We start from the raw sequence: 24887 nt of genomic DNA, 5'->3' as shown, positions 1-24887 counted from the left end.
GGAGGGAGTCAGGTATCCAGCTAGTGCAATATTAATGGGGTAATGGAATACTGCACTTTACCCCCTGCTGATCCTACTCCCGGTCCCTCCTGGAACCAGGGATTACAGGCTCCGCTCCGGAGACATCACGGAAGGGACAGTGAGGACCCCTGCCCCCTTCACTCAGCCCCCCTGACTACAGGGCCCTTCAGCTGAGGGCACAAGGCCACACCAAGCCAGAGGAAGAGGTAGGAACTATGGAGTCTGCCATACGTTCCTGGGGGCTGGTGGAAGGGGAGATTCTGCAGTGAGAGGGGACAGGCAGGAGGGGCCTTTTGAAAGCCAGGACCAAAGATAGATGGGAAAGAGCCTATTCTCTCCTTTTTGCTGGGAACCAAGGAGAATCCCAGGGCACGGGGAGGTTGGGGAAAGCAGGGCAGGCTTTGAGCACCAGGGCCATCGGAGAGCTGAGCAGGTAGCTTCAACCACATCTCCCAGCTCCTGGGCCTCTGCCCCTCTGAGTCCTGTCCTGACCCCTCTGTTCTGATGCTTTGTCTCTGGTTGGCTGGCTTTCTTTCCACCCAGTTGAGGTGGGGTGCAGGGGCATAGAGGAGCAGCTTGGGGCACTGGTGGAGCTTGGAGCTCTAAGGCTGGACTGAGAGGGCTGAGATCGGCCCAGGATCCAATTAAACTAAACGGGGCTATCCAACTGAAGGCCGCCTTCTCTGGTCGCTGGTGCCCGGTCTGTTCCTCAGTGGCGTGAAGGCACAGGGAAGCGTGGGGCTTCCTCGGCCCTAAGTCACCCTCTTGGCTTCCAGCTGGGGAAGCCTGGCTCCCAGTAACCTCGGTCCCGGTGGGTGAGGGGCTGGGGTTTGGGTGTCCCTTCCTTCACGTGTTCTCTCGGGTTTGTGCGTCTTCCTTCTTGCATCCGTCTCCCTCCCCCCTCACTCTGGCGGCTCCTCTCACAGAACCGGGAGGAGCGTGTTCTCCGCCATGAAGCTCGGGAAGAACCGGCTCCACAAGGACGAAACCCACAGACAAGGTACGGACGGGACACGCGCCCAGCCCAGCCCAAGGTCCAGCCATGTCTCCGCCCCCGAGACCAAACCCCGCCCCTCCGCCAGCAGCGCCCCAACAGGCTCTCCTGCGATTGGCCGGCGGAGCCATTTGGGCGGGGCCTGGCCTCCCATTGGCTGGCGGAGGACTCAGGTCCTCACGGCGGTCCTCAGCAGGGGCCGCTCGGCCGGCGGAGCGTGGAGCCCGGTCCCCCGCTGGCCAGGGCGGAGCGAGCCCCTGCCCAGCCGGCCTGCTTACGAAAGGCTCCTCCCGCCCTCTTTGCTCCCATTCTGTTTTCTCGGTGGAGATGCCTAGAGATTTTTAATTAGCGTAGGGAGTAACAACGCACGAAAATCGGTCGATTCCTTATTTCTGGGGCAAAACCTGAGTCCCGAGAGTGCTTGTCCCTCTTCCCTCTCACCTGCTGCAGGGAGGGCCTGGGGGGGAGGCGGGAGGGCCCTGGGGGCTGCAGTGGCCTGTGGCACTGGTCCTCCCTGGAGCAGCGGGCTGGGAGGCGGACGGGCAGAAAACAGGAGATGCTGGTAGCTTTCTGACCCAGGTCCTGTTGATCACATGCCCTCCTTCGCGGCTCCTGGCTGCGCTCCCCAGTGTCCACTGAGTGGCCCACTGGCCCCAGAATCCCTCTCCCTCCCTCTTGCCCCCATGCCAGTTCCAGCGGTGCTCTTCTCCTCCTTAGATTGGAGAGAGTGTAGCTGCTGGCTGAGGCCCACACCACCCATCCTTGGGTGGCTTCTTAGAAGCATCACTTCTTTGTCTCATCAGATTAATACACATTAGTACAAGGTTAGGTTCTGAATTCCACCAGCTCTTTTACATGGATAAGTTTCTTCCTTAGCCTCAGTTTCCCCATCTGTGACATGAGAATAGTGCCCATCTTGGCAGGGCATGGCTATGAGGTCTAGAGATATATGTATAAAGTGCCTGGCATTGTGCCTGGCACATAGTAGCCAGTCAACAAATAGCTATTATTATGAGAGGTACATAAGTATGCCTTCTTTATTTCCTACCTTCTTCCGTGAGGCTATTCAATGCTTAAGTAAGTAACATACAGTAAAAGAGTAACATTCAATTAAAATTTAAAAAGCAAGACCAGATATGATTAAAATCAATTAAAATTAAAGATAAAGATTAGGTAGAAAATACTGTAGATATACAGGCCATGATATTCTTAGCAGATGCTCCTAGATATACCTTGAATTAAACTGTTAACTTCCCTGATGCCAGAGCAAAAGAGGAAAGACAGTCACTATCGCACCATCCCACCCACCTAGCCAGTCTTTCTCTTCCCCAGATGAACCGGCAGTGCTGGAGATGGACAACCTTGACCGCCTGGCCATGCGGCTGGGGGATGGGCTGGATCCAGACTCTGTGTCGCTAGCCTCTGTCACAGCTCTCACCACCAATGTCTCCAACAAGCGGTGAGTGGGCAGAGCCCCACATCCCCAACTGCCTCCACCCCATCAGGCAGGAAGGTGGGAATTTGGGTTCATCTGAACCCTGCCCTTTCCTTCCTTTCCTGGATCTCTCTCCCCTCTCCCTACAAAGGCAGAGTGCAGCAGTTGTGGGCTGGTTCCCAAGTTACTGAAGGCCCCCAGGCCCAGGGAAATCACAGAGCCACCCAGCCCATATTTGAACCTGTTGATCGATGTCTGCCTCCCTGTTAATTCTGCCATTGGTTAGTCCTCTCTGTTGGGACCTTTGAGAACAACTAATCCCCATTCTGTTTGGCAGTCCTGGGGTTTGAAAACCACAATTCTGTCCTTCTACCCTTCTCCAAAGTCCAACCACTGCCAGGGCCCTCCTCCCCTCTGCAAGCAATCCCCTATGCCAGACCTGACAGTACATTTTCCTCCCCAGATCCAAGCCAGACATAAAGATGGAGCCAAGTGCCGGGCGGCCCATGGATTACCAGGTAGGTGGGGCAACTAGAGGCCTCATGCCTTTCAGACTCTGCTGGGGGGGGGGGGGGGCACATGTGCATTATAGACTCTGTGGCGGCAGGGATCTGAGGGCCATGGACAACCTCACCAAATATAAATCCCCAGAATAACCTTGTTCCTGGGAGGCACACAGAGAAGTGGCATAAGTAGAGAGGTACAAACCCAAAGTGGAGCTTGAAAACTCTGCTTACACTGGTCAAAGCCCTTCTGGGATTTTGTGTCCAGCTCTGGACTTTGTAAGTGAGAGGGACCTGGAAAAACCATAAAGGGACCAAGGAGCAACCCCTCCAAACAAAATTCCAACAGTTAAAATAAGAGCCTCTGAGAAAGATTTCTTTGGTGTATTTTTAAAAATTTCTGTTTTGTATTATTTTAATGCTGTAAGTAATGTCAATCTTGGTTGTCCATAGATAGTGAGAGTGTGGGTATTTTTTCTTCCTTTTGCTTTTCTGTATTTTCTGAAATTAACACTTTTTTTGTTTGTATGTTTTTATAACTGGAGACAAAATGCCTGAGATTGGAAGAGGTTTGCAGCTGTAAGATTGTTAATGTGGCTACAATGCAGACTGGTCACTGCTGGGACAGGGCCATACAGGGTAACTGGACACCAGTGCAGCTCTCCCAGTCTGGGACCTGATCCTCAGCTTTGCAAGACCACATCCTCAATTTTATCTCTTCCCAGAGTTGATCAGAGCCCGAGAGGCTGAATTACATTAACACAACTCACAATAGGCTAATGTACAAGCCAGAAGCACCTAGTACCTATTTATAAACTGAAAGCAGAAAGGGCTAAGAGACCACCCATTGCTTTAGACCTTCCCTTGGGAGCTGATGAGATCCAGCTATAGGTCAGAAGACTGCTGGGCATTCCTAGCACTGAGTGAGTATATTGGCTAGTGAGAGGGGACAGAGCCTTCAGGAGACCCCACCTGGCTACCACTACACTTCTTGCCCTAGGTCCCAGCTCCAGACCTCAGAACCAGTGTGAGTCCCCTCTCCCAGATTGGAGCTTATCTTTTATGCCCAGTTCCCAGACCCCTTGCACACCACCCCTTCTTATATCATCACGCAGGCAATGATATAATGGGTTAGATGGCCCCTTTCTTTGTATCAGGTACATCTGGCCATGTTTTCTGTGGACACACCTGTCTCCCTTGCTCCTCACCTCAGTTTGTTTTCATCCAGTTTCTGATCGTCTTTCCAGGTGCTTGAAAAATAGCCCCAGATGGTGTTAAGTGCCCCTGCCCCTGTGGTTTTAGACAACCTCAAGCCACTGGGTTTGGGTATGTCAACACCTCACCTCTCTGCCAAAACCCAAGCACAGAGTGTTCTAAGACTTCTGAGGGCTTTGCCAGGGGACTGGGCTCAGGGCTTTACTCCTCTATGTGCTGAGAACAGGAAAATTCCAAAGAACAAAGACCCCATAGTCAGATATTGTGTCACCAGCCTGCCAGGGCATATAGAGAATGGAGTTTTTGTTGCTATTAATGAAACTGTATTTTTTTAAAGTTTATTTTATTATAGACACTATGTCAGAAGCTGTATATGTGTTTTCCACTTAAGTTAATGTCACTCTTACAACCCCCCAAATATAGGTATTACTACATTCATAGGTGAGGCATTGAGGCCCAAGGAACTTGACCAGGTCACAGTTATTCAGAGCTAGAGCCAGGATTCAAACCCCAGGGTGTCTGACTGCAGCAGCGAGAACGACTAATTTCTCCCTAAGCCTTTGGGACATTTTGCTTCCTCTGTCCCCTGTTCATCTTCAGCTTACCACCTCCTGCTTGTTTTCCAAGGCTCTTTCAAACTGCTTCCTGCCAGAGGCTTGTATTAACTAGACCAACATTTTCCCTCCAAAGACTTCGTAAACAATCGGAATCAAACAAAACAGTTGTATTTAACCTGGTAACACAGGATTTCCTGACAGATTCATTCACATCTCAACTGCAAGTGTTAACACACTTTGAGAAAGAGCATTGAGGATGCAAATGTTAAATTATTCTTGCTTCCAGTGAGCACGATGTATAAAGCAAGAAAACCTACCAGAAGGAACTTGACTCTCTAGCAGAACTTGGCTTTGCTGAGTTAGAAAGACCTAAGAAAGCACAGCCAGTTGGTGACAGGAGAGGGACTTAGCTGAACTCAGATCCAGGAAGGATCCTGAGGGCTCAGAACAGTGAAAAGACCGTGGCATACTCATACCCCTGTTTCTTCTGTTTAGAATGTATATAATGTACAAACCCTTTTCTGATTGTTGACATCTCAAAAGCGAGAAGCCACAGTCTCCTCTCCATGGATATGCAGTTTCCCAGCAGAGTGAGCAAAGCTCAGCTCTTGGCAAAGATACTCTCGGTGGGTCAAGTCTTGAGTCTATTCCTTCCTCTCTCTTCCCAACACCAGGACCTAAGATGTTTCACCGCCAAACATCTCTCCAGTTTGCACCCCCATGTCATCTTTCCCGTACTGACCCTTGACCCCCAGCCTCGACTGCAGTATTGCACCCACTTTTCTGGTCTCCCTGCCCTCTGACTGCCTTCTCCGCTTTATCCTTTATGATCTTCTCAAAGCACAGATCCGGTCATGTCACATCCCTGCCACCAGGAGTCACGGGAAGGTAAAGGATATTTTAGAAGGACAGTACTAAAGGGCCCATCACCTCCCATCTCCACCTCCCAGCTAATGTTCTTACAGCACCATCAGATCGCTCAGAAGCAGGTCACAAAGCGCCATGACTCTTGGGTTCTCCCAAGACAAAGGTGTAGATTTACATTCAGCATGTTCCCTGCGATGGCTTTCATGAAGCCACCTAGGGACTATGTCCCTTATCTTGGAAGGAGAGGGTAGAATAGTCAATTACTAAAAGCATCTCCTCTGCCCAGCTGGCATGGCTCAGAGGTTCAGGTTTAACCTAGGATCCAGGAGATCGGGGCTCGATTCCTGGTCAGGGCACATGCCCGGGTTGCGGGCTCGATCCCCAGTCGGGGGCTTGCAGGAGGCAGCCAATCAATGACTCTCTCATCGTTGATGTTTCTATCTCTCTCTCCCTCTCTCTTCCTCTCTCTGAGGTCAATAAAAAAAAAAAAAAGAATGTTTCCTTGGTCAGCTAGTCAGCTGGCCCCTTTGTGGCTCCGTCTGCCTCTTCATCTTCCATCCTGGAAAAATCAAGTCCTCCACTGATGTTTACAGAATGGGAGGGAAAGGTGGCCAATCAATCCCCTGCCTCAGGTTGTTTTTTTTTTCATTTCAAGTTCAAGTGATACATTCCCCTCCACAGAGTCCCACTTGGGGGAGGAGCAACAGGATGACATTCCTAGAGCATAAATACTTAAATATATCCTGCTTTAAAAATAGCACCATGCCAGGCTGTCACCAACACCATGCAGAAACCTCAGTCATGCACTCAGGGTTCCCCTTGGGGCCACCACCCAGCCAGCAAAGAGCACCCCCTGGAGCCTCTCTTTCCCTCTTTACTTCATTCAACCCTCTGCCCTCCTCCTCTCTCCACCTCCGACCTCTTGTGTGTCAGGGCTTCCAACCAGGGCTGTCTGCCATTATTGGCTCTGCTCAACGGAGGAAGGTGGAAACTGTGGGTCCTGAAAAAGGGCTGTCATCATGGCCGGGCCTCTGCTTGAAAATCATAAAAACCAACCCACTGCCCACATTGCAAAGGTTCGTCTCCTGATGGCGTATCTTTAGTACCTTATTATGCCAAAACTGTGTCTGTCTGCTTCCTAGTCTTGAGTTACAGAAAGTCTTTTTCTTTTTTTAATGGAAGTGAGGCGATGGGTTAGTTGTGGGGAAAATGATGAGATTTAGAAATATATCTTTGGCATAAAAAGTTTCATCGAGGTCAAAACTCTGTCAACTACTATGCAAAGAATATTCTGGAAGGACTTCTAGTGTCTACTCTCTTCACAGTAAACTCTGAGCTAAGTTCATTAGCTGTTTCCTTTTTAGCTCCCTGAAGAAATGGTGATTACTGACCTTCGTGGCTGCAGATTCTGAGCACCATCCCCTTGGCTCTTCCATTCCCAATAAAAATGCTTGTGTGTATAATTCAAGTGCTGCTCCAATTAGTCCATGTTCGGTTTCCAGTTCTCTATACTTTCTTAGCAACGTTCTCATTGGCATCAGAGTTTCTATTTTTTTAACATCTTTAGTTTTGATGTGTGACCTTTTCTTGGCCTTTAGCATATTTATAAGACTCTTGTGGACAGAGTGGATGATAATTTTTGTGGTTGTTCTTTTTCTATAAGAAGGGAAAACAATTCTCTTGAGTGAAATCATGTTTAGAAGTGGCATCAAAGCACAGCAATTAAGAGACCAAGCCTCCAAGATGAGAATCATGAAAAGCAACCCATAGAGTTTCATTAGAAGAATGTGCTGAAGTAAATGCTAATTCTAGCTTAGCAAAAGCTATTTTGTTAAAATGCAAGTTCGGGAGAAACTGAAACTATCGTAAGCATCATAGAGAGAGACCCCATCTACTTGGGAGACAAACCACTTAACAAGGTAAATTTTATTCTGGCAGAACCAGCTCCAGGGCTCACACTTCTTTCCCTCTGGCTTCCCCCTCTCCTGCCCTCAGGTCAGCATCACAGTGATCGAGGCTCGGCAGCTGGTGGGCTTGAACATGGACCCCGTGGTGTGCGTGGAGGTGGGCGACGACAAGAAGTACACGTCCATGAAGGAGTCCACTAACTGTCCCTACTACAATGAGGTCAGTGCCCATGGCCCAGGCAGGAAAAGGGGCCTCCCAAAATGTGGCAGGAGGCTGGGTCCTACACCCACCTGGGCCCAATAGGGACATCTGGGAGTCAAGGGGCACAAAGAGCTACTAGCGGGGTGACTTTGACCCCCCTGTTATGACCCTAGAACACTGACCTGCAGTGCCACATCCTCTGAAGCCCCAGTCTACATCCTAGCCTGACACTGGTCTGGCCAGGGGCCCCCCTTTGAAAGGAATGCCACCCCGGGCCCTCCTGTTTAGCCCTCAGCAGTGTCTCAGTGAAGCTCACCGTGGAAGGCCTGGGCTCAGCCATTTCCCAGGCCAGAGCCTGGGCCAGTGTCCCCTCATTCCAGCCCCTGCCCATGGTGGCATGGGCACATTCATGAGCACTTGCTATGTGCCAGGCACTCTTCTAAATGCTTTAGGTGTATCATCTCTTCTGACTGTCACGCAGCTGTCAGAGGTCATCACCATTAATCCCATTTTATACCCGGGGACACTGAGGCTCCTGGAGAAAGACCTGCCCAGGTGCTAAGTGCCAGAGTCAAGCCTCTGCATGCTCACCCTCCTGCGAGGCTGCCTTCGTGCTGCTTGCACCTCTGTGGGGCTCCTTCCAGAGCCCTGGCCTAGAGTCTTGGGGGGTGAGAGAGAAAGCCTGGTGCGTACTCCTGTTCTTTGCAGCCATTTGAGGCCACATCAAGGTCAAAGGACCTCAGAGACCTTCTAGTTCAATCTCCCCATCTTGCAGAAGAGGAGTCTGGGGACTCAATATGGGAAAGGCCAAGATTACAAAGAATACTACTGACAGAGAAGGGCCCAGCCGATCCAGTCTCAGCCCAGCACCCTGTCTGCCACCTTGGATGGCTACTCTAGACCCATCATCTTGACTCTGGGCTCCAGGGGCAAACCCATCTTAATCAGCTTTGGTGACAGATGCCCAAGTCTCACTCAGATTCCTGAGTACACATCAGAATAACCCAGAAGCCACTGGCCTGGGCTCCCTGGCCCTCCCTTTCCTGGAGGGGCATCTAGTCTGCTTTTCCCTGTGGCTCCAGGCAGTGATGGGTGCCAGGCTGGCCCAAGTAAAGAATCTCTGTCTTGTGTCTCAGTGTCTGTCCTGAGGAGTGGTGAGGGCTGAGGGTGCCATCTGTAATCAGGGGGAGGGCATGTCTTGGGAAGCTGTGGGAACCCTCGAGCTGTGCATCTTCAGTTATAAGATTAGACACTCTTCTGCCCTTCATAGGGACCCAGGCCAGGGCTGGGACCTGGATGAAGTCTCCTGTGTGACCACAGACAGACCTTGTTCTCACAGCTGGTTTCCCAGAGGCCCACAAGGGCTAGAACATCAGTGCTTAGGAACCCCCAGCCCAATGTGGCAACCTTCCCAGGAGTCAGGACATTCAGGCTCAACATCTCTGACACATCTGACGTCAGGACACATCCCTGACTGGAAAAGCTTCCATCCTAGATAAGGATTTACTTTCCCCTAACAGATATGGAGACAGGTGCCCATGCCTTCCATGGTTATTTGATAGGGCCAAAGCCACATCACCTTGCACCAGTCCCATGCACCTCATTTTTCATTCAAATTTCTTCCTCCTTCCCAAGGAAACGGCTACTCTCCCCACTCTGTGGTTCCCCAGCAAACTCCTACTCACCCTACAGGGCCCAGCTCAAATGTCCTTGCCACTGCACAGCCTTCCCTGCACTCTCTGTGTGACAGTAATGTCCCTGAATTGTGGTTGGTCCTTCATGTCTCGGTCTTCCTGGTGGACTACAGGCTCCTGGTCTCCTGCATCGCTGTGGCCCAGCCCAGAGCCTGGCATGTACCTGGAGGGCTTTGGTAACACTTTGCTGAATGGATACTCACCCAATGGAAGAAGCAAACTTTTGCTGAGCATCTGTGTGGACCAGGCCCATGCCTTCCAACACAGGGACTACAAAGTCAACAGTTTCTGCCCTAACAGCCCACCTCCTAGTTCCAGCCCAGATACCATTTTCTAAACTCTGTATTTATATCCAGTAAGACTGTTCATTTCACTCAAACGAATCTTAAATTTGTTCTTGGTTACCCCCCCCCCCCCCACTCTCCCACCCCCAGCAAACCCAAGTAGCTCTGATTTGTTCAATTTCTGTTTCCCCAAACCAGTGTTTCTCCAACTCTGCACTATGGTTATTTTGGATGGATAATTTTTGGAGTAAGGGACTGTCCTGTGTGTTGTAGGATGTTAAGCGGCATCACTGGCTTCTACCCACTAGATGCCAATAGCGATCCCCTATCCAGCTGTGGTAACCAAAAATGTTTCTGGATATTGCCAGATGTTCCCTGGGAGTCTCAGCGCCTGCCCCCGCCCCATAAGAACCACCACTCGAAACCATCTTCCCAGGATTCCTCCCAACTGTGTTCCTCTTCACTGAAAAATATTCTACTGGTCCCAGAACTGCACTGCTTCTGGCTAATTCTGAGTTAAGGGGAACCTTCCTTTGGCTTCAGTAATCACAAGAGAGGGACGCAAGAATGACCAACATGACTTAGCAGATTTCTAAGTGATTACAAAAGGGACGTAAACTCAGGAAATGGAAGGAATATGGCCACAGACAACTCAGAGAGTGCAGAATTCTGGTTGTAGCTTAGCTAGCTCGCTCCCCTGGGGCTGATACAGCTCTGAGGCACCTGGCCTGGCCTTGGCCTGACTGCCTGGCTCTGGACCTGTCTTTGTGTGAAGGAAGGCTCGCTACCATTGCCCTCCCAGAGCAACCTGACCAGGCCAAGACCCCCTCTCTGTGGATGCATCTGGTCCTGGCCACAGGCATCTCCCTTCTGCCTAAACCACCTCTCCCCTTTGCCCAGGATATTTCTTTCTGCATCTCAGGAAATCTAGCATTATAACATTCACTCAGTACCACCAACTCTGCCTTTACTTCTCTTGTGGCTCCTCCTTTGCCTATAAGGTGTTCTACTCTCACATATTCTCTCTAACTGCAACCATGGAAAATCACGTATGCTCAAGGACAAGAACTGTATGTCTGTCTGTCTGTCTATCTATCTATCTATCTATCTATCTATCTATCTATCTATCTATCTATCCACCCAACCATCCATCCATCTAACTGTGCCTTTTCTCAGTCCCTTGTACCTCCTAGTGACCACCTCTTCCCTCCCATTCACAGTCTGAGGACGTGAGTGGTCCCCACTTCTCCACCTCCCACTCATGCCTCAATCTCTACGTCATTTCTGTATCATGACTTCACTGAAACTGCCCATCCTTAAATGCACCAAGGACCTTTCTGTCCTTAGTACAATATCCACGGTCACCCCCTCTCCCTTGACTGCCTGGCTCATTTCATCTGCTTGGTGGTCGCTCTGGGGCCCTCTCCTGCTTTCCCCGTCTGGCCAGCTGTTCACCCCCCACCTTTCTTGGCCTCACTTATTCTGCCCACTGCTGAAATGCTCTGCTCTGGGAGCCCTGCCATGAGCCTGCTTCCCTCCTACATGCTCCTTGGGCATCTCTCTCAGCCCCAAGGCGTCAACTGCCATTTGGGTGTCTGGATTTCCACCCATCTCTCCAGAGCTTCCATCCCCCAAGGCCAGCACCACCTGGACACATTGCTTCCACGTGTAGCAGCTGGTGTTTATTGTGCACTGAGCATGTGCACACCTGCTTGACAGGGGTCATCTCATTGAGATGTCACAACCACACCCCAGCTTCATCCCTCCATAAATGATGCCCCTGGTGGTTCAAATGGCGGCCCTGGATCATTCTCCCCACACCACAGAGGAGTAAACTGAGGCTCACAAAAGGAAGCAATTGGTCCAACAGTAAAAGCTCATTCTGTCTGGCTCTAAAACCGGCACCTTTACCCACAATGATCTGTGTGAACCTCCAGCAACCGGGAGCAGATTCTACTGAGACATTTCCCCTCGATATGTTGGCAATATTTCTTCCTTCTGCCCACAAGTTCATCAAAGCAGGGTTTCCTCTGCTCACTGCCCCACACCTTCATTCCCAGCACCTGCAACTGAGGCCAGAGACGTGGGTGGGCCCTGCAACTGGGAGTGGCAGGCCCCAACTCAAGAGCCAGTCCATGCCCACAGCATTTGCCATTTCCAGCAGTGTAAGCGTCTAAATACTCCAGAGCCCATCAGTTCCAAAGCTCACCTTGTTTTACATTTTAACGTCTCTGAAATGGGGCCGCATCTCCCAGGGGTGGAGCATCGTGGTTGAATGGCAAGTCCGTATGGCTCATGTAACCGCAGTGTATCTTCCAGTCACAACAAGACTCTGAGGCAGGCGTCTGTATCCTCACTGTACAGCTCGGGAAGCTGAGGCTCAGAAAGCATGTTGCTCAAGGCCACACAGCTAGAAAGGGGCAAAACCAGGACTAGAACCCCAGTCTCCCAGCCCCCCAGCCCAGGGCTGTTCCACTGACTGCTCTGACTTCCTTCCCCTCCCCACACTAGGTGGCACTGACCCTGTCTAGGGGTTGTGGTCATGCCTTACTGTTGGGGGCCCTGTCTCCCACCTGTCCCGGGGTCAGGGAGGACCAATAACTGTCACTGCTGCTCACCTGAACCTCGGGGCTCAGGGAAAATGGCCAGGGTGCAGACAGGCAGTGCCAGGAGGGAGGGGACCAGGCTGCTAGCTGCTGCCCACCAGGTGACAGCCGGTCTGGGTCCTTCCCCCCTGCAGTACTTTGTCTTCGACTTCCACGTCTCTCCTGACGTCATGTTCGACAAGATCATCAAGATCTCGGTGAGTAGGGAGAGCTCCTGGCAGGCAGGGCCATTAGCTCACACTGCACCTTTGTGCCGACTTGAAAAGGGCGCCTCTCTGGGTGAACCCACCATAAAAATTGGGCATTTGAGCCCCTCTCCCCCTTTAGCAGGGTGACTGTGCGATGCACAACCTACTTACCTGTACCTGGCAGCCAGCAAAACAGGCAAGGGCTGGGGGGCGGGGGACTGATGCTGAGCCTCAGAGAGCCACCCTTGCTCTCCTGCTCTCCTGCTCCACTGAGAGGCCTGGGTCCCCAGAAAGACTGAGTTGGTGCCACTGTCAGTCGGCCCCACCCCTGCCCCCGAAAGCCTCAGCACTGCCCAGCCTGACAGGTGGTTCTGCCCGGAAGGTGATTCACTCCAAGAACCTGCTGCGCAGCGGCACCCTGGTGGGGTCCTTCAAAATGGATGTGGGAACCGTGTACTCCCAGCCCGGTGAGTAGCTACGTGGCCCGGTCAGCATCAGTGCACATGGCTCAGGGAGCGTGATGCACTCAGTCCTTCCCATGGTGGCAGTCCGTGGGCCCAGCCTGGTGGGGCCGTGAGTACACACAGCTGTCAGGGTGCAGAGTGATGGGGTACTCGGTCTTACACAAACACAATAACTGCCTGCACTAGTCTGCTGGCATCACCCCTTTCACAGCTGAGGGGCCTGGGGCTCTGGGAAGTGCCAGGGCTTCCCCAGTCACCCAGCCTGTCTGGGGTGACATCAGGTTGTGTGACTCCAGAGGCCCTACTGAGCCCCACTGCCCTCAAAGCCCACCACCCGGCCAGCCCGAGAACCACTGGCACACAGCCTGGCATTGGGCTCCACTCCTATCCCTGTAGTGAACCTGCCATTCAAGGTACAGTAATGACCCCATTAGGCCTTTGACAGTGGCAGTACAAATGTCATCCAGACTGTCACATTCAACCCTCACAAAACAGTGAGGTAGGCATCAGCAGGCTTTCCCATCTTACAGATGAGATCAATGAGGCCAAGAGAAGTTAAGTGCCTTGAAGGTGCCGTAAGCTATTAGGTTGAACAAATAGGCAATTTTTTATGGTTCGACCTAATAGTCACTTGGCTGGTGCACGTCATAGCTGTGACTCAGACTGGAGAGTTTGAGTCCAAAACCAAGATTACACACAAAAAATCCCAACATTATAGCACACTCAAGCCACAAGAGAACTTTAAAACATCTAGTTTAATCTCTCTCTGATGGAGAAACTGAGGGGATTAAGGGACTTTCTCAGAGTCTGGGAACAGAAGCTGGGGATCCCAGCTGCCAGGCCAGTGCCTCCCCAGTGCCCCCACATGTTGTAGTCCTCAGGTGGCCTTCATGACCATCAGCACTGCAGGGAGCAGGAAGGGGGCCAGTCAGCAGCTCTGGGGCTCCCCAGGAAGCATCTGTGGCTGTGGGGACAGTGGTTGGAAGGACACTGGAGAGACAGTGAGGAGCCTCTGGGCTTCCAAGGAGTAGAGTCCTGGTGAGGAAACCACTGCCACTCAGGGAACACCTACTAAGTGCCAGGCCCTGAGCTGAGCTGAGCACACTGTCCTAGCAGGTCTCACCCTCCCAACCCCATGCAGGCATCATCACTCCCATTTCACAATAAGGAAACCGGCTCAGCAAGCTTACACAGCCGGCCCAGGGCCGCGCTGCGAGTCAGGAGCAGAAACGCAGTGGAACCCAGGCCTGTTTCTCCACTGAGAGCCTGGCTTCTCCACGGCGGTAGCCCACCCCAAAATTAGCCACTCCTGCTGGGCCTCTCCCTGAGCCCACTGGGGAAGAGTCTTGTTAGGGATAGGTCTGAGCTATGGTAGAGGGTGAGGGGAGAGGGGAGGAGGAGAGTCCTGAGCCCCTGGAGATTTCAGTGCCCATGCACGACCAGAGGAAGAAGGCGTGTTCATGCAGCAAGGCCAGGGCTTCCCTCTGCTCGGAAACAGCTTTGCCATAAACCTCCAGGGCAGCCCCATCCTAGAATGGCCTCTTCCCCTGACACCTGTCCTTTCCTCCACATGTCCTAGGTCCTGAGGATACTGGGGTGACACTACCCTTTCTTTAGGGGGCTTTCAGCCTAAAACTGGAGACAGACAATTAATAGTTAATCACTTGTCAGTGAGATAGGTGGTGTGCATAGGGAACACCGAGAACACCAAACGGGTCAGGCTTAGCAGTTCTGAGGAAGTAAAGGAAGGCCGCTTGGAAGAGGAGACACTTAAGCAAAAGGAGTAGAAGTCTGAACAGGGAGGAGGACGGTAGGGGGAGAGAGAGTAGGGATGAGGGCATTCCAAGCTCAAAGACCAGCAGCCACAGTGGCACGGAGATGTGGAATAGCAAAGGAGTTGTTCAGAGAGGGATCATCAGCTTTGCCTCACAGGAGCACAGGGATGGGCAGGATGAGCAGTGTGAGCTAGGTGAGCTGTATCAGGAGCCCCACAGACCATGCTGCCTGTGGTCTTTACCCCAAGCCCTGGGGAGCCCCAGGGTGACATAGGGGAGCCTCTCTCAAGGCTCTGCCTGGTGCTGTGTGCAGGTGAATGCAGGCGATGGGGTAGGAAGGCTGCAGGCAGAGACCAATTAGGAGGCAGTCCTACCACACACCTGGACACAAGACCTTGCCCCAGCTGTCCCTGCTCAGGGACCTCTGTCCCTCTGGCCCAGAGGCAGGCAGAGCAGTGACCTCTGGTCTGGGGGAGACCTGATAGTCTGAGTTCTAGGGGCCAAGGAGGCCCTCAGCTCTGCAGCTTTGCCGCCTGTCCTGAGGGCAGGGTGCCCCTGGCATGGGCGCAGCAGATGCAGCCTCCACTCCTCCCCACTGCAGAGCATCAGTTCCACCACAAGTGGGCCATCCTGTCCGACCCCGACGACATCTCCGCTGGGCTGAAGGGCTACGTGAAGTGTGACATCGCAGTGGTGGGCAAGGGGGACAACATCAAGACGCCCCACAAGGCCAATGAGACAGAGGAGGATGACATTGAAGGGTGAGGCTCCCATCTTCCCCCAGCCCCTGAGACCTGGCCTGGTCCTTCCTTCCAGAACCAAAAGGAGCCTCTGGGGTGGACTGGGCCCGGGGATTGTACCTTCCATACCCCTAACCTTGTTCCCACCCCCTCCCCCCGCCCCCGACAGCTCAGCTCTTCCTGGAGGGACTTTGACCAGGGCTGGGGCAGCCGAGGCTGGCCTCAGCATCCACAGACTCCTTGTCACAGGAGAAAGGACTGAGACAGAGCAGAGGTTCACAGAGATTGTCCCAGGCCCCAGGAGTACATAGATGCTAGGGCAGGAGTTGGGGTGCCCGGGCCTGGTGCCCTAGCTGTATGTGATGACAGGAACTTGCTGCTCCCCGACGGCGTGCCCGCCGAACGCCAGTGGGCCCGGTTCTATGTGAAGATCTACCGAGCAGAGGGGCTACCTCGGATGAACACAAGCCTCATGGCCAATGTGAAGAAGGCTTTCATTGGGGACAACAAGGACCTGGTTGACCCCTATGTGCAAGTCTTCTTTGCTGGGCAGAAGGTACTGGGATACAGGGTGCAGAGAGGCTGGGATTTGGGGTTACAGGTATCAGATGGGTGTGGGTTCCTGGGGGCAGGCATGAGGCAAAGTCAGAAGCCAGGAGCCTGGCCTGTGGTTGCCTGGGTGCATCCACCAGTAAAGGGAGGAGAGTGAGAGATGAGGGAGCTCCAGCTGAGTGGGGCGAGGGGGTGAGGCCAGGTTGGAATTATCTCTGTGTGGACAGGCCCTAGGGAATCCTCCCTGCCTTTGGGTCCTAGAGACCAAAAGCTGAGGGGAGCATCGAATAGAAGGAGAGCCTAAGAGTCTGGGGAAGAGTGGAGGAGACAAGTACATACACACACCACATATACACACACACATGCGTATACAAACACACTACACACATATACACACATGAGTAAACATACACACACATGCTCACATACAAACCCTAACACTCACTCCCTCCCACCAGGGCAAGACTTCGGTGCAGAAAAACAGCTACGAGCCACTGTGGAATGAGCAGGTGGTCTTTACAGACCTATTCCCCCCACTCTGCAAACGCATGAAGGTACAGATCCGGGACTCAGACAAGGTCAACGACGTGGCCATTGGCACCCATTTCATTGACCTGCGCAAGATTTCTAATGATGGAGACAAAGGTCAGCAGTGGGAGACCGAGTGGGGGGTGGATCCTGATAGGAAGGAATAAATGAATGAGACCCCCTTCCCACCACCACCACCATCTTGCACCTCAGCCTGAAAGGCACTGGGCATGGTGAGGGCTTTGCCAGCAGCTACCACCTCCAGGGAGAGGTGGAAAGTCATGGCTCAGCACTCAGGAGGTGCAGGTTGGTAGCCCCTAGAAGAGATCCCTCTAACCCACATGGGCCCTAGGGTGTGATGCAGGCCACTTCTCTCTTTTCGCTGGCTCACAGGCTTCCTGCCCACACTGGGCCCAGCCTGGGTGAACATGTACGGATCCACACGCAACTACACGCTGCTGGACGAGCACCAGGACCTGAACGAGGGCCTGGGTGAGGGCGTGTCCTTCCGTGCCCGCCTCATGCTGGGCCTGGCTGTGGAGATCCTGGACACCTCCAACCCTGAGCTCACCAGCTCCACGGAGGTGCAAGTGGAGCAGGCCACACCTGTCTCAGAGGTGAGGCCCCAGGAAGCTGGGCTGTCCCCCAGGGCCCCGAGCTCAACCCCTTCCCCTCCATAGCAGCCTGGGCCTTCAGTCCTTCAGGGCCTGGGCTGCCCAGCTCCCTAACTGGATGGGATGTCCCCATCATCAGCCCAGAGGACCTGTAAGAAGGCTTAGGGATGGCTTCAACCACTTTTCCCACAGAGCTGCACGGGGAAAATAGAAGAGTTCTTTCTGTTTGGAGCCTTTCTGGAAGCCTCAATGATCGACCGGAAAAATGGAGAAAAGCCAATTACCTTTGAGGTCACCATAGGTGAGTGCTGGGCTCACTGAGGGGTCTTCAGGCCCTGGGGCTTCTGGGTGGTCACTGCTAAGCCCTGCACCACAGTCCTGGTAGGAGGGAAACTGACCACTTTCCTACAGGTGTCCTCAAGTGAGCACACTGCTCACAGTGCACGGGGTGGGCCTGGGCTGTGTTTGGAACATGGGGGAGAAAGACACCATCCCTGCAGAAGGGAAGGAGGCCCTCGTGGGGCTGGAGAGAAGAGAGTGGGAACATGGGCCATGTCCTAGGCTGGACCTAGCATTCAGGGGTCATCTGAGCTCTTTGTGAGACCTCTACAGGCATGGAGGACATGGGGACCATTCTCTGGCAAGTGTTCTATCATGTCTGAGCTGGCACAGACCCCAGCACCTTCCCCATTCCCTGACTTTCCCTCTCCCCTCCCACACATCTAAGGCAACACCTGGATTAGAGAGCAGGGTGGGGGCGGGTGGAGAAAGGACTCTAGGCCCTCATGTGTCCCCTCCTGCCTCCAGGCAACTATGGGAATGAGGTCGATGGCCTGTCTCGACCCCAGCGGCCTCGACCTCAGAAGGAGCCCGGAGATGAAGAGGAAGTAGACCTGATCCAGAATTCGAGCGATGAAGAGACGGAGGAGGGGGGAGACCTGGCCTCAGTCTCTTCCACCCCACCCATGCGGCCCCAGGTCACTGACAGGTGAGCCAGGTGGCAGAGAGGGTGCCGGGAGGGCCCGCCTGCTGCCTCCCGTCCTCTCAAAGCCTAGCCCTCTCTCCTCCCTGGACCCCCATCTTCAACCTGCCACCTCCTCCTGCCCCAGGAACTACTTCCACCTGCCCTATCTGGAGCAGAAGCCCTGCATCTACATCAAGAGTTGGTGGCCAGACCAGCGTCGCCGCCTCTACAACGCCAACATCATGGACCACATTGCAGACAAGCTGGTCAGCACAAGGCCTTGGAGGGATGGGATGGGGAAGGTGCAGAGGGGAGGCGTCGGAGGGCCTTGTCCAGCTTGGAAGCCTCCTCTGCACCACACAGGGCCTGTTTGCCCAGCAGCTCACTGTGAAGGGGTGGGGGCAAGTGACTGTTCCAGTGGGCCCAGCAGGACCTATGTTCCTGTTCCTGCGCTCAGGTCCCAGAAGTGGGCCAAGGCCTGAGGGCTACCAGAATGGAGTCTGGGACTCCTGAGCCAGCCAGTTTGAGGGTTCCCTGAAGGCAACTGAGCAACCCCTCTGCCTCTGGCCTGCACCTTCCCCCATCTCGTCCTGAGTTCTGTCCACCCCTGTGAGTCCACCAGGACCACAGATTCAGAGCCCAAAAGTGGCTTCTCCCATCAGGAACTGAAGGCTCCTGGCTCTGAAAACAGAACCGGGGAAACTGGTGGTTTCTGATGATGGTGGGGCACTGGAGGGTGGTGCTAGTGAGAGGTCCCAGGTCACTAGCCCCTCATTTTCCCTGATGAACGGGGGAGACATTTAGGGAGGCTGGGGAGAGGGGGCCAGGCTCAGCATGCACCCCTCCCCTTGGTTCTCAGGAAGAAGGCCTGAACGATGTACAGGAAATGATCAAAACAGAGAAGTCCTACCCCGAGCGTCGACTACGGGGCGTCCTGGAGGAGCTGAGCTGTGGCTGCCGGTGAGGGTGAGGGGCCCTGGGGTGGGGGCACTTGGAAGAGAAGGAGGTGTCTACAGGCCTGCTGCTGGGTGGGCTCTACTAAGCCCTGTTCCCCTCACCCCCCAGCCGTTTTCTCTCCCTCGCTGACAAGGACCAGGGTCATGTGTCCCGTACCAGGCTCGACCGGGAGCGCCTCAAATCATGCATGCGGGAGCTGGTGAGGACACACTAGTCCCCAGTGCTGGACCACACAGGGGATGGAGGGAGGGCCTGGAGGTGAAAAGGGAAACTGAGGTGGGAGGTCATATGTCCGAGCCACAGCCCCCAGGGCCAGCCCCCTCCGTCATGCACCATGGCCTGAGCCCCTCTCACCCCACACACCCCTACAGGAGAGCATGGGGCAGCAGGCGAAGACCCTGCGGGCTCAGGTGAAGCGACACACAGTGCGGGACAAGCTGAGGGTGTGCCAGAACTTCCTGCAGAAGCTGCGCTTCCTGGCGGATGAGGTGTGCCCCTGCCAGTGCCCAGCCTCAACCAAGTGACCAGAAGAGGGAGGGAGGGCTGCACAGGATGGGGCTGGGCTGGACCACCTAGGAGGCCTCTCCTGCTCTGACAGCTATTGGGGGACAGGAATGAACAAGCCCTTCATCCTGCTATGTGTTCATCCTGCCCCATTGGTGGGAGGTAAAGACCAGCATCTGGGGTCCTTCCTCTGCAGGCCCAGGTCCGGCCCTCTGGGCCCTGAGGCAAGGACCCTGGTGGTCAGTGAAGCTCAGGGGGCCCCAGCCAAGAAGTAGGCCCCCTCAGTCACAGGCTCCCCCCTCCCCCCACCCTCACCACAGCCCCAGCACAGCATCCCCGACGTCTTCATCTGGATGATGAGCAGCAACAAGCGCATTGCCTACGCCCGGGTGCCCTCCAAGGACCTGCTCTTCTCCATCGTGGAGGAAGAGCTGGGCAAGGACTGCGCCAAGGTCAAGACACTCTTCCTCAAGGTGCCAGAAGGGGAGCCAGGCTGAGGATGGTGGTGAGGGGTGGGGGGCTGGGGTCCAGGGTTTGCATCTGGCTTCTTCAAAGGGCCAGCCTCCCCATGGGAGGAACAGCCCCCCACCCGGGTCTGGCAGGCCTGAGCTGACACTGTGGAGCCCTCACTAGCAAGTGCTCAGAGAAGAAAGAGCTGGAGAGAGAATAGGAGGAGGGGAGGACAGCATGGTCCACCCTGCCTACCCCCCTCTGTGCTGACCCCATGCCCACCCCCAGCTGCCAGGGAAGCGAGGCTTCGGCTCGATGGGCTGGACTGTGCAGGCCAAGGTGGAGCTCTACCTGTGGCTGGGCCTCAGCAAGCAGCGCAAGGACTTCCTGTGCGGCCTGCCCTGCGGCTTCGAGGAGGTCAAGGCGGCCCAGGGCCTGGGCCTGCACTCCTTCCCACCCATCAGCCTGGTCTACACCAGTGAGTGGGGACCCCTGGCTCCCAGCCCTCACCCTGGGAGGGTGCTTGGCAGGGGTCCCTGAGCCTCAGTCTGCCTTTTCCCACAGAGAAGCAGGTGTTCCAGCTCCGAGTCCACATGTACCAGGCTCGTAGCCTCTTTGCCGCTGACAGCAGTGGCCTCTCAGACCCTTTCGCCCGCGTCTTCTTCATCAACCAGAGCCAGTGCACAGAGGTGAGGACCCGGGAAGAGGGTGTGGCCCTGGCTTTGAGAGCAGTGGGGGACCTGTGAGCTCGTGGGGCCTGGAGAAACACATCGGCCAGCACCCCAGATTCTTAGAGGGAAACTTGCAGATAACTGCACGCCTAAGGGCACACCGGTGAAGACGTTAGTGTGGTTCTGCTCAACACGGGGAAGACACAGGCAAAAGGGACGGGAGCAGACCTCACATTAGCCTTCATTGCAAGATTCCCAGAAGAGTCAGGGAACATCACACTCCTGCCCCCAGTCCCCTGGAAGCCACAGTGACTGGGTGTGGCTTCTGCTCAGATATCTGCCCGTCTACCACCACTTATTACCTGTCTCCCCTGCCCCTGCCCCTTGCTGCAGGTGCTGAATGAGACCTTGTGCCCCACCTGGGACCAAATGCTGGTGTTCGACAACCTGGAGCTGTATGGTGAAGCTCAGGAGTTGCGGGACGATCCCCCCATCATTGTCATTGAAATCTATGACCAGGACAGCATGGTAGGGTGGCTCTGAGGCTGGGGACCCACCACTTCACTGCACTCCAAGTGCATCGATGGCCACCTCCCCAGACCCCCTCAACCAAGGCGCTTGCTGGGCATGTGGGCGTCTGGGCTGCTGACCAGACCCTCCCAGAGACTCTAGGTGGCTCTTGCCCTGTCACTACAGCCTGACCCCTTCCCAACACTGTGGGCCTCAGGTCTCAGGGAGAAGATGGTTCAAGGTGTCCCCACCTCCCAGCACAGACAGGCTGAGCTCAGGCCAGAGTCTTCAGAACAGGAGTTAGCAAGGTCTTCCCCACCCTAGGGCGCCCTTGACTCCCTGCCCACACCTATCAGTCAGTATCAGCCTCCCAGCTCTCCATGGGTGCTCTCGATTGGGCAGTGAAAGATTGGGGTGATCCTTCCAGAGCTGGGGAGCACTTATAACAAGCCATCTCAGCTACTAGGGTCCCTGAGAGAGCCCTAGACCAGAGGTAGGGGGGCCTTATTTCTAGTCCTGGGTCCCGCCTGCCATTCACTGCCAGGATGGCCATGAGTAAGTCTTGGGTGAGACTTGGTTTCCCCATTGGTGAATTGGGGTGATCACACCTGCCCCCTTACCTCCCAGGGTCTGTGGTAAAGACAGAGTGAGACCCCAGGTGTGACCATACTTGGTGAACTCAAGCACCAAGTGGCACCTTGGTTGTTTGTCACATCAGGGCAAATTCGACTTCATGGGCCGGACCTTCGCCAAGCCCGTGGTGAAGATGGCTGATGAGGCATACAGCCCGCCCCGCTTCCCGCCCCAGCTCGAGTACTACCAGATCTACCGAGGCAACGCCACCGCCGGAGACCTTCTGGCTGCCTTCGAACTACTGCAGGTGGGGCTCCTCCCTTCCCCATCCTGCTGAGAGGCCAGTCTGACTGGAGCTGGGAATGTGGTTCTTGGGGGGCTGGGGTGTTGGGCCTTCCCTGTCTCCCCAGATCACATGGCAACTAACTCCTAGGAAGGGAGAGTTCACTCTCTAGGCTCTGCAGCGTGTGACCCTGTGACCCCAATTCCCCAGATTGGGCCAGCAGGGAAGGCTGACCTGCCACCCATCAATGGCCCGGTGGACACGGATCGAGGTCCCATCATGCCTGTGCCTGTAGGCATCCGGCCTGTGCTCAGCAAATACCGAATCGAGGTGCGTGAGTGCTCCACTCCCCCCTCTCATCCTTCCTGTCCTTGCCCTAGACAGGCCCTGCTGTGTTCTCTCTTTCACGCCCCTTCACTCTTACTCCATCAGGGGTCATAAGCATGTATTACACTATTGACATCAAATTCCAGAGTCTTCAGCAAACTCAAGCCACCTCATTTTTCAGACAAGGAGACTGAAGGACAAGGAAGGGAAGTGACTTGTCTGAGGTCACACCTGGAGCCAGCAGTAGACCCAGGCCCCCACCAATCCAGGGTCTGCCCGTCTGCTCTGAGTCACCCAGCCACATGCTGGAACTTTCCCAGCTGTCCTGTCTGCCCCAGCACACCCACCCTGTCAGCTCTCCTGAGCCTGCCCCTCCTGACTCACTGCCCACTCCACTGCCCAATTCCTTCTTGGGTGGCCCAGCCCACCCATAGCTGGCTGCCTTGACTGATAGCTGCCTTGACTGAGGGGGGTCTCCTCTCCCCATTCCTCCATCCAGGTGCTGTTCTGGGGCCTGCGGGACCTGAAGCGGGTAAACCTGGCCCAGGTGGACCGGCCAAGGGTGGACATTGAGTGTGCAGGGAAGGGGGTACAGTCATCCATGATCCACAATTACAAGAAGAACCCCAACTTCAGCACCCTCGTCAAGTGGTTTGAAGTGGTGGGTGCAGGCCGGGGCATAGCCTGGCAGAGCTGGGTGGGGCTGGTGTGGCTGGGCATGGCCAGGTGCCTCTGCCCCCTTCTCTGAGCTCAGGTTCCGTTGGCCAACACCCCAGGACCTCCCAGAGAACGAGCTACTGCACCCGCCCTTGAACATCCGTGTAGTGGACTGTCGGGCCTTCGGCCGCTACACCCTGGTGGGCTCCCATGCCGTTAGCTCCCTTCGGCGCTTCATCTACCGGCCCCCAGACCACTCGGCCCCCAACTGGAACACAACCGGTATGGCCACACCCCATTCAGTCCATGGGAGGGGCTCCAGCTCACGGTCCAGTCCACACAGCCACCAGTTTGCTCCCCCAGCACATCCCCAAGTGGGTATGGGGGAGGCCAGCGGGGAGGTCCTATCCTGGGAGCCCAGGGCCACCTCTCACTGTGGAGCCAGAAAGAGCCAGAGCTGGAGATGTCCTTAGAGGGCCTGAGGACAGATGGCTTCCTAGGCTGGTTCTTGGAGAAGACCCAGGCCTCCCTTCCGGCCTCCCTCCACCCTGGCCTCCCCCTCGGCCTTCCCTCCAGCCTCCTCCCAGGCCCAGCCTCCACTATTTCTCTTAAGCACAGCCCTTCCTTCCCTCTGGTTCACCTTCTCCCTCTCCTGTGCCCATCATTTCTCCCTCAACTGCTTCATCACTCCCTCTCTTCTCAGAAAGCTCAAGAATCAGCTTTAGGCCTCTGGTCCTTCTGCTCACCCCTGACTTTCACTGTTACTCCTGCTCTCCTCTGTCTGTCTGCCTGTCTGTCCATCTCTCTGTCCAGTAAGACTCCTCCGGGGCTGCCGTGTGCTGTGCAATGGGGGCCCCTGCTCTCACCCCACAGGGGAGGTCGTGGTGAACATGGAGCCAGAGGCGCCCGTCAAGAAGCTGGAGACCATGGTGAAGCTAGACGCGGTAAGGCACCTGGGGTCAGTGCCACCCTGTCTGGGGTGCACAGTTGCATGTGACACTCCCTGTGAGCCAGGCTGAGCCTCCGTTAACATGCCTAGGGCTGACCCTGACTATATGTGCACAAAGCTCCATCCTAGACTCTGTGTGAGAGTGTACACGTGTGCGCGAGCATGTGGCGTGCATGTATGAGAGACAGAAAGAGCAGCAACCAATGAGGTAATAGCCCGCAATTATTTTCACTCTAAAAAATGACACCATAAGCAATGAATTCCTTGTGGGAACACGGTGTTCTTTCCGACGGGTTCCTGATTTCCCATCCCAACCACTCACAGACAACTCTCCCCAGGCCTCCGCTGGGAAGGGCTTCCAGCTGGAAGCTCCTTATTCCTCCTGGCCTTAGGAGTAAGGCCATTTGTCTGCCAGAGGGAGAGCTGTCGCCTGGGGTTTGGATGCTGAGATGGCATGTGCAGGGGAGGGAAGGATGGAGGCCAGCCTGGAGCAGGCCACCCTGAGCCCAGACAGCGCTGAGGGACTGGAAGTGGGCTTCCTCTCCACCACTTTCTCCAAATCTCATTCCAACTTCACCTGCTTCACACAACCTGGGTTGTCTCCTGGCTTCTGAGATCTGAGCTTGGTCACCTCCACATCAGGCCCCCCTTCTGCTGGCCCATAATCCTTGACCCCAGAGGGTCCTGGCCAGTGGCTGAGTTAGCAGTGGGCATGACTCTTGGGAGAGGGGAGCAGATGAGGTCCAGTGCCTGGCCCACAGCCCTGGGATGGCACTGCCAGGCTCTGGGGTTACACCAGGAGACCCCTGTCCCCCTCAGCTCCCCACCTCCTGAGCTCCTCCCTGAGGAACCTCCTCTTCCTGGGGATCTGCTAGGAAGCCCCCTAGTTTCAGGTC

At 54.9% G+C, this 24887-nt stretch overlaps 1 protein-coding gene across 4 annotated transcripts in view; it reads left to right on the top strand.

The window, feature by feature from the left end:
- OTOF (otoferlin) overlaps positions 1-24887 on the top strand; it is a 76537-nt gene that overhangs the window by 40086 nt on the left and 11564 nt on the right. For 2 of the 4 annotated variants that reach the window (XM_016210156.2, XM_016210160.2), the window contains exons 6-30: positions 948-1021; positions 2348-2474; positions 2914-2968; positions 7588-7719; positions 12420-12482; positions 12856-12940; positions 15314-15473; positions 15822-16008; positions 16463-16649; positions 16926-17149; positions 17339-17447; positions 17954-18134; positions 18256-18376; positions 18970-19070; positions 19176-19266; positions 19439-19555; positions 19892-20044; positions 20310-20499; positions 20586-20710; positions 21086-21220; positions 21921-22082; positions 22269-22388; positions 22885-23046; positions 23162-23324; positions 23856-23986. In XM_016210156.2, the coding sequence (XP_016065642.1) occupies positions 948-1021; positions 2348-2474; positions 2914-2968; positions 7588-7719; positions 12420-12482; positions 12856-12940; positions 15314-15473; positions 15822-16008; positions 16463-16649; positions 16926-17149; positions 17339-17447; positions 17954-18134; positions 18256-18376; positions 18970-19070; positions 19176-19266; positions 19439-19555; positions 19892-20044; positions 20310-20499; positions 20586-20710; positions 21086-21220; positions 21921-22082; positions 22269-22388; positions 22885-23046; positions 23162-23324; positions 23856-23986 (3355 nt within the window). The remainder of the gene's footprint in view (positions 1-947; positions 1022-2347; positions 2475-2913; positions 2969-7587; positions 7720-12419; positions 12483-12855; positions 12941-15313; positions 15474-15821; positions 16009-16462; positions 16650-16925; positions 17150-17338; positions 17448-17953; positions 18135-18255; positions 18377-18969; positions 19071-19175; positions 19267-19438; positions 19556-19891; positions 20045-20309; positions 20500-20585; positions 20711-21085; positions 21221-21920; positions 22083-22268; positions 22389-22884; positions 23047-23161; positions 23325-23855; positions 23987-24887) is intronic. The other 2 variants (XM_016210167.2, XM_016210177.2) reach the window with 1 other exon arrangement.

This window comes from Miniopterus natalensis, chromosome 13 (genome assembly GCF_054644295.1).
Source record: "Miniopterus natalensis isolate mMinNat1 chromosome 13, mMinNat1.hap1, whole genome shotgun sequence".
Classification (NCBI taxonomy): domain Eukaryota; kingdom Metazoa; phylum Chordata; class Mammalia; order Chiroptera; family Miniopteridae; genus Miniopterus; species Miniopterus natalensis.
This window is presented reverse-complemented; position numbering and strand designations above follow the sequence as displayed.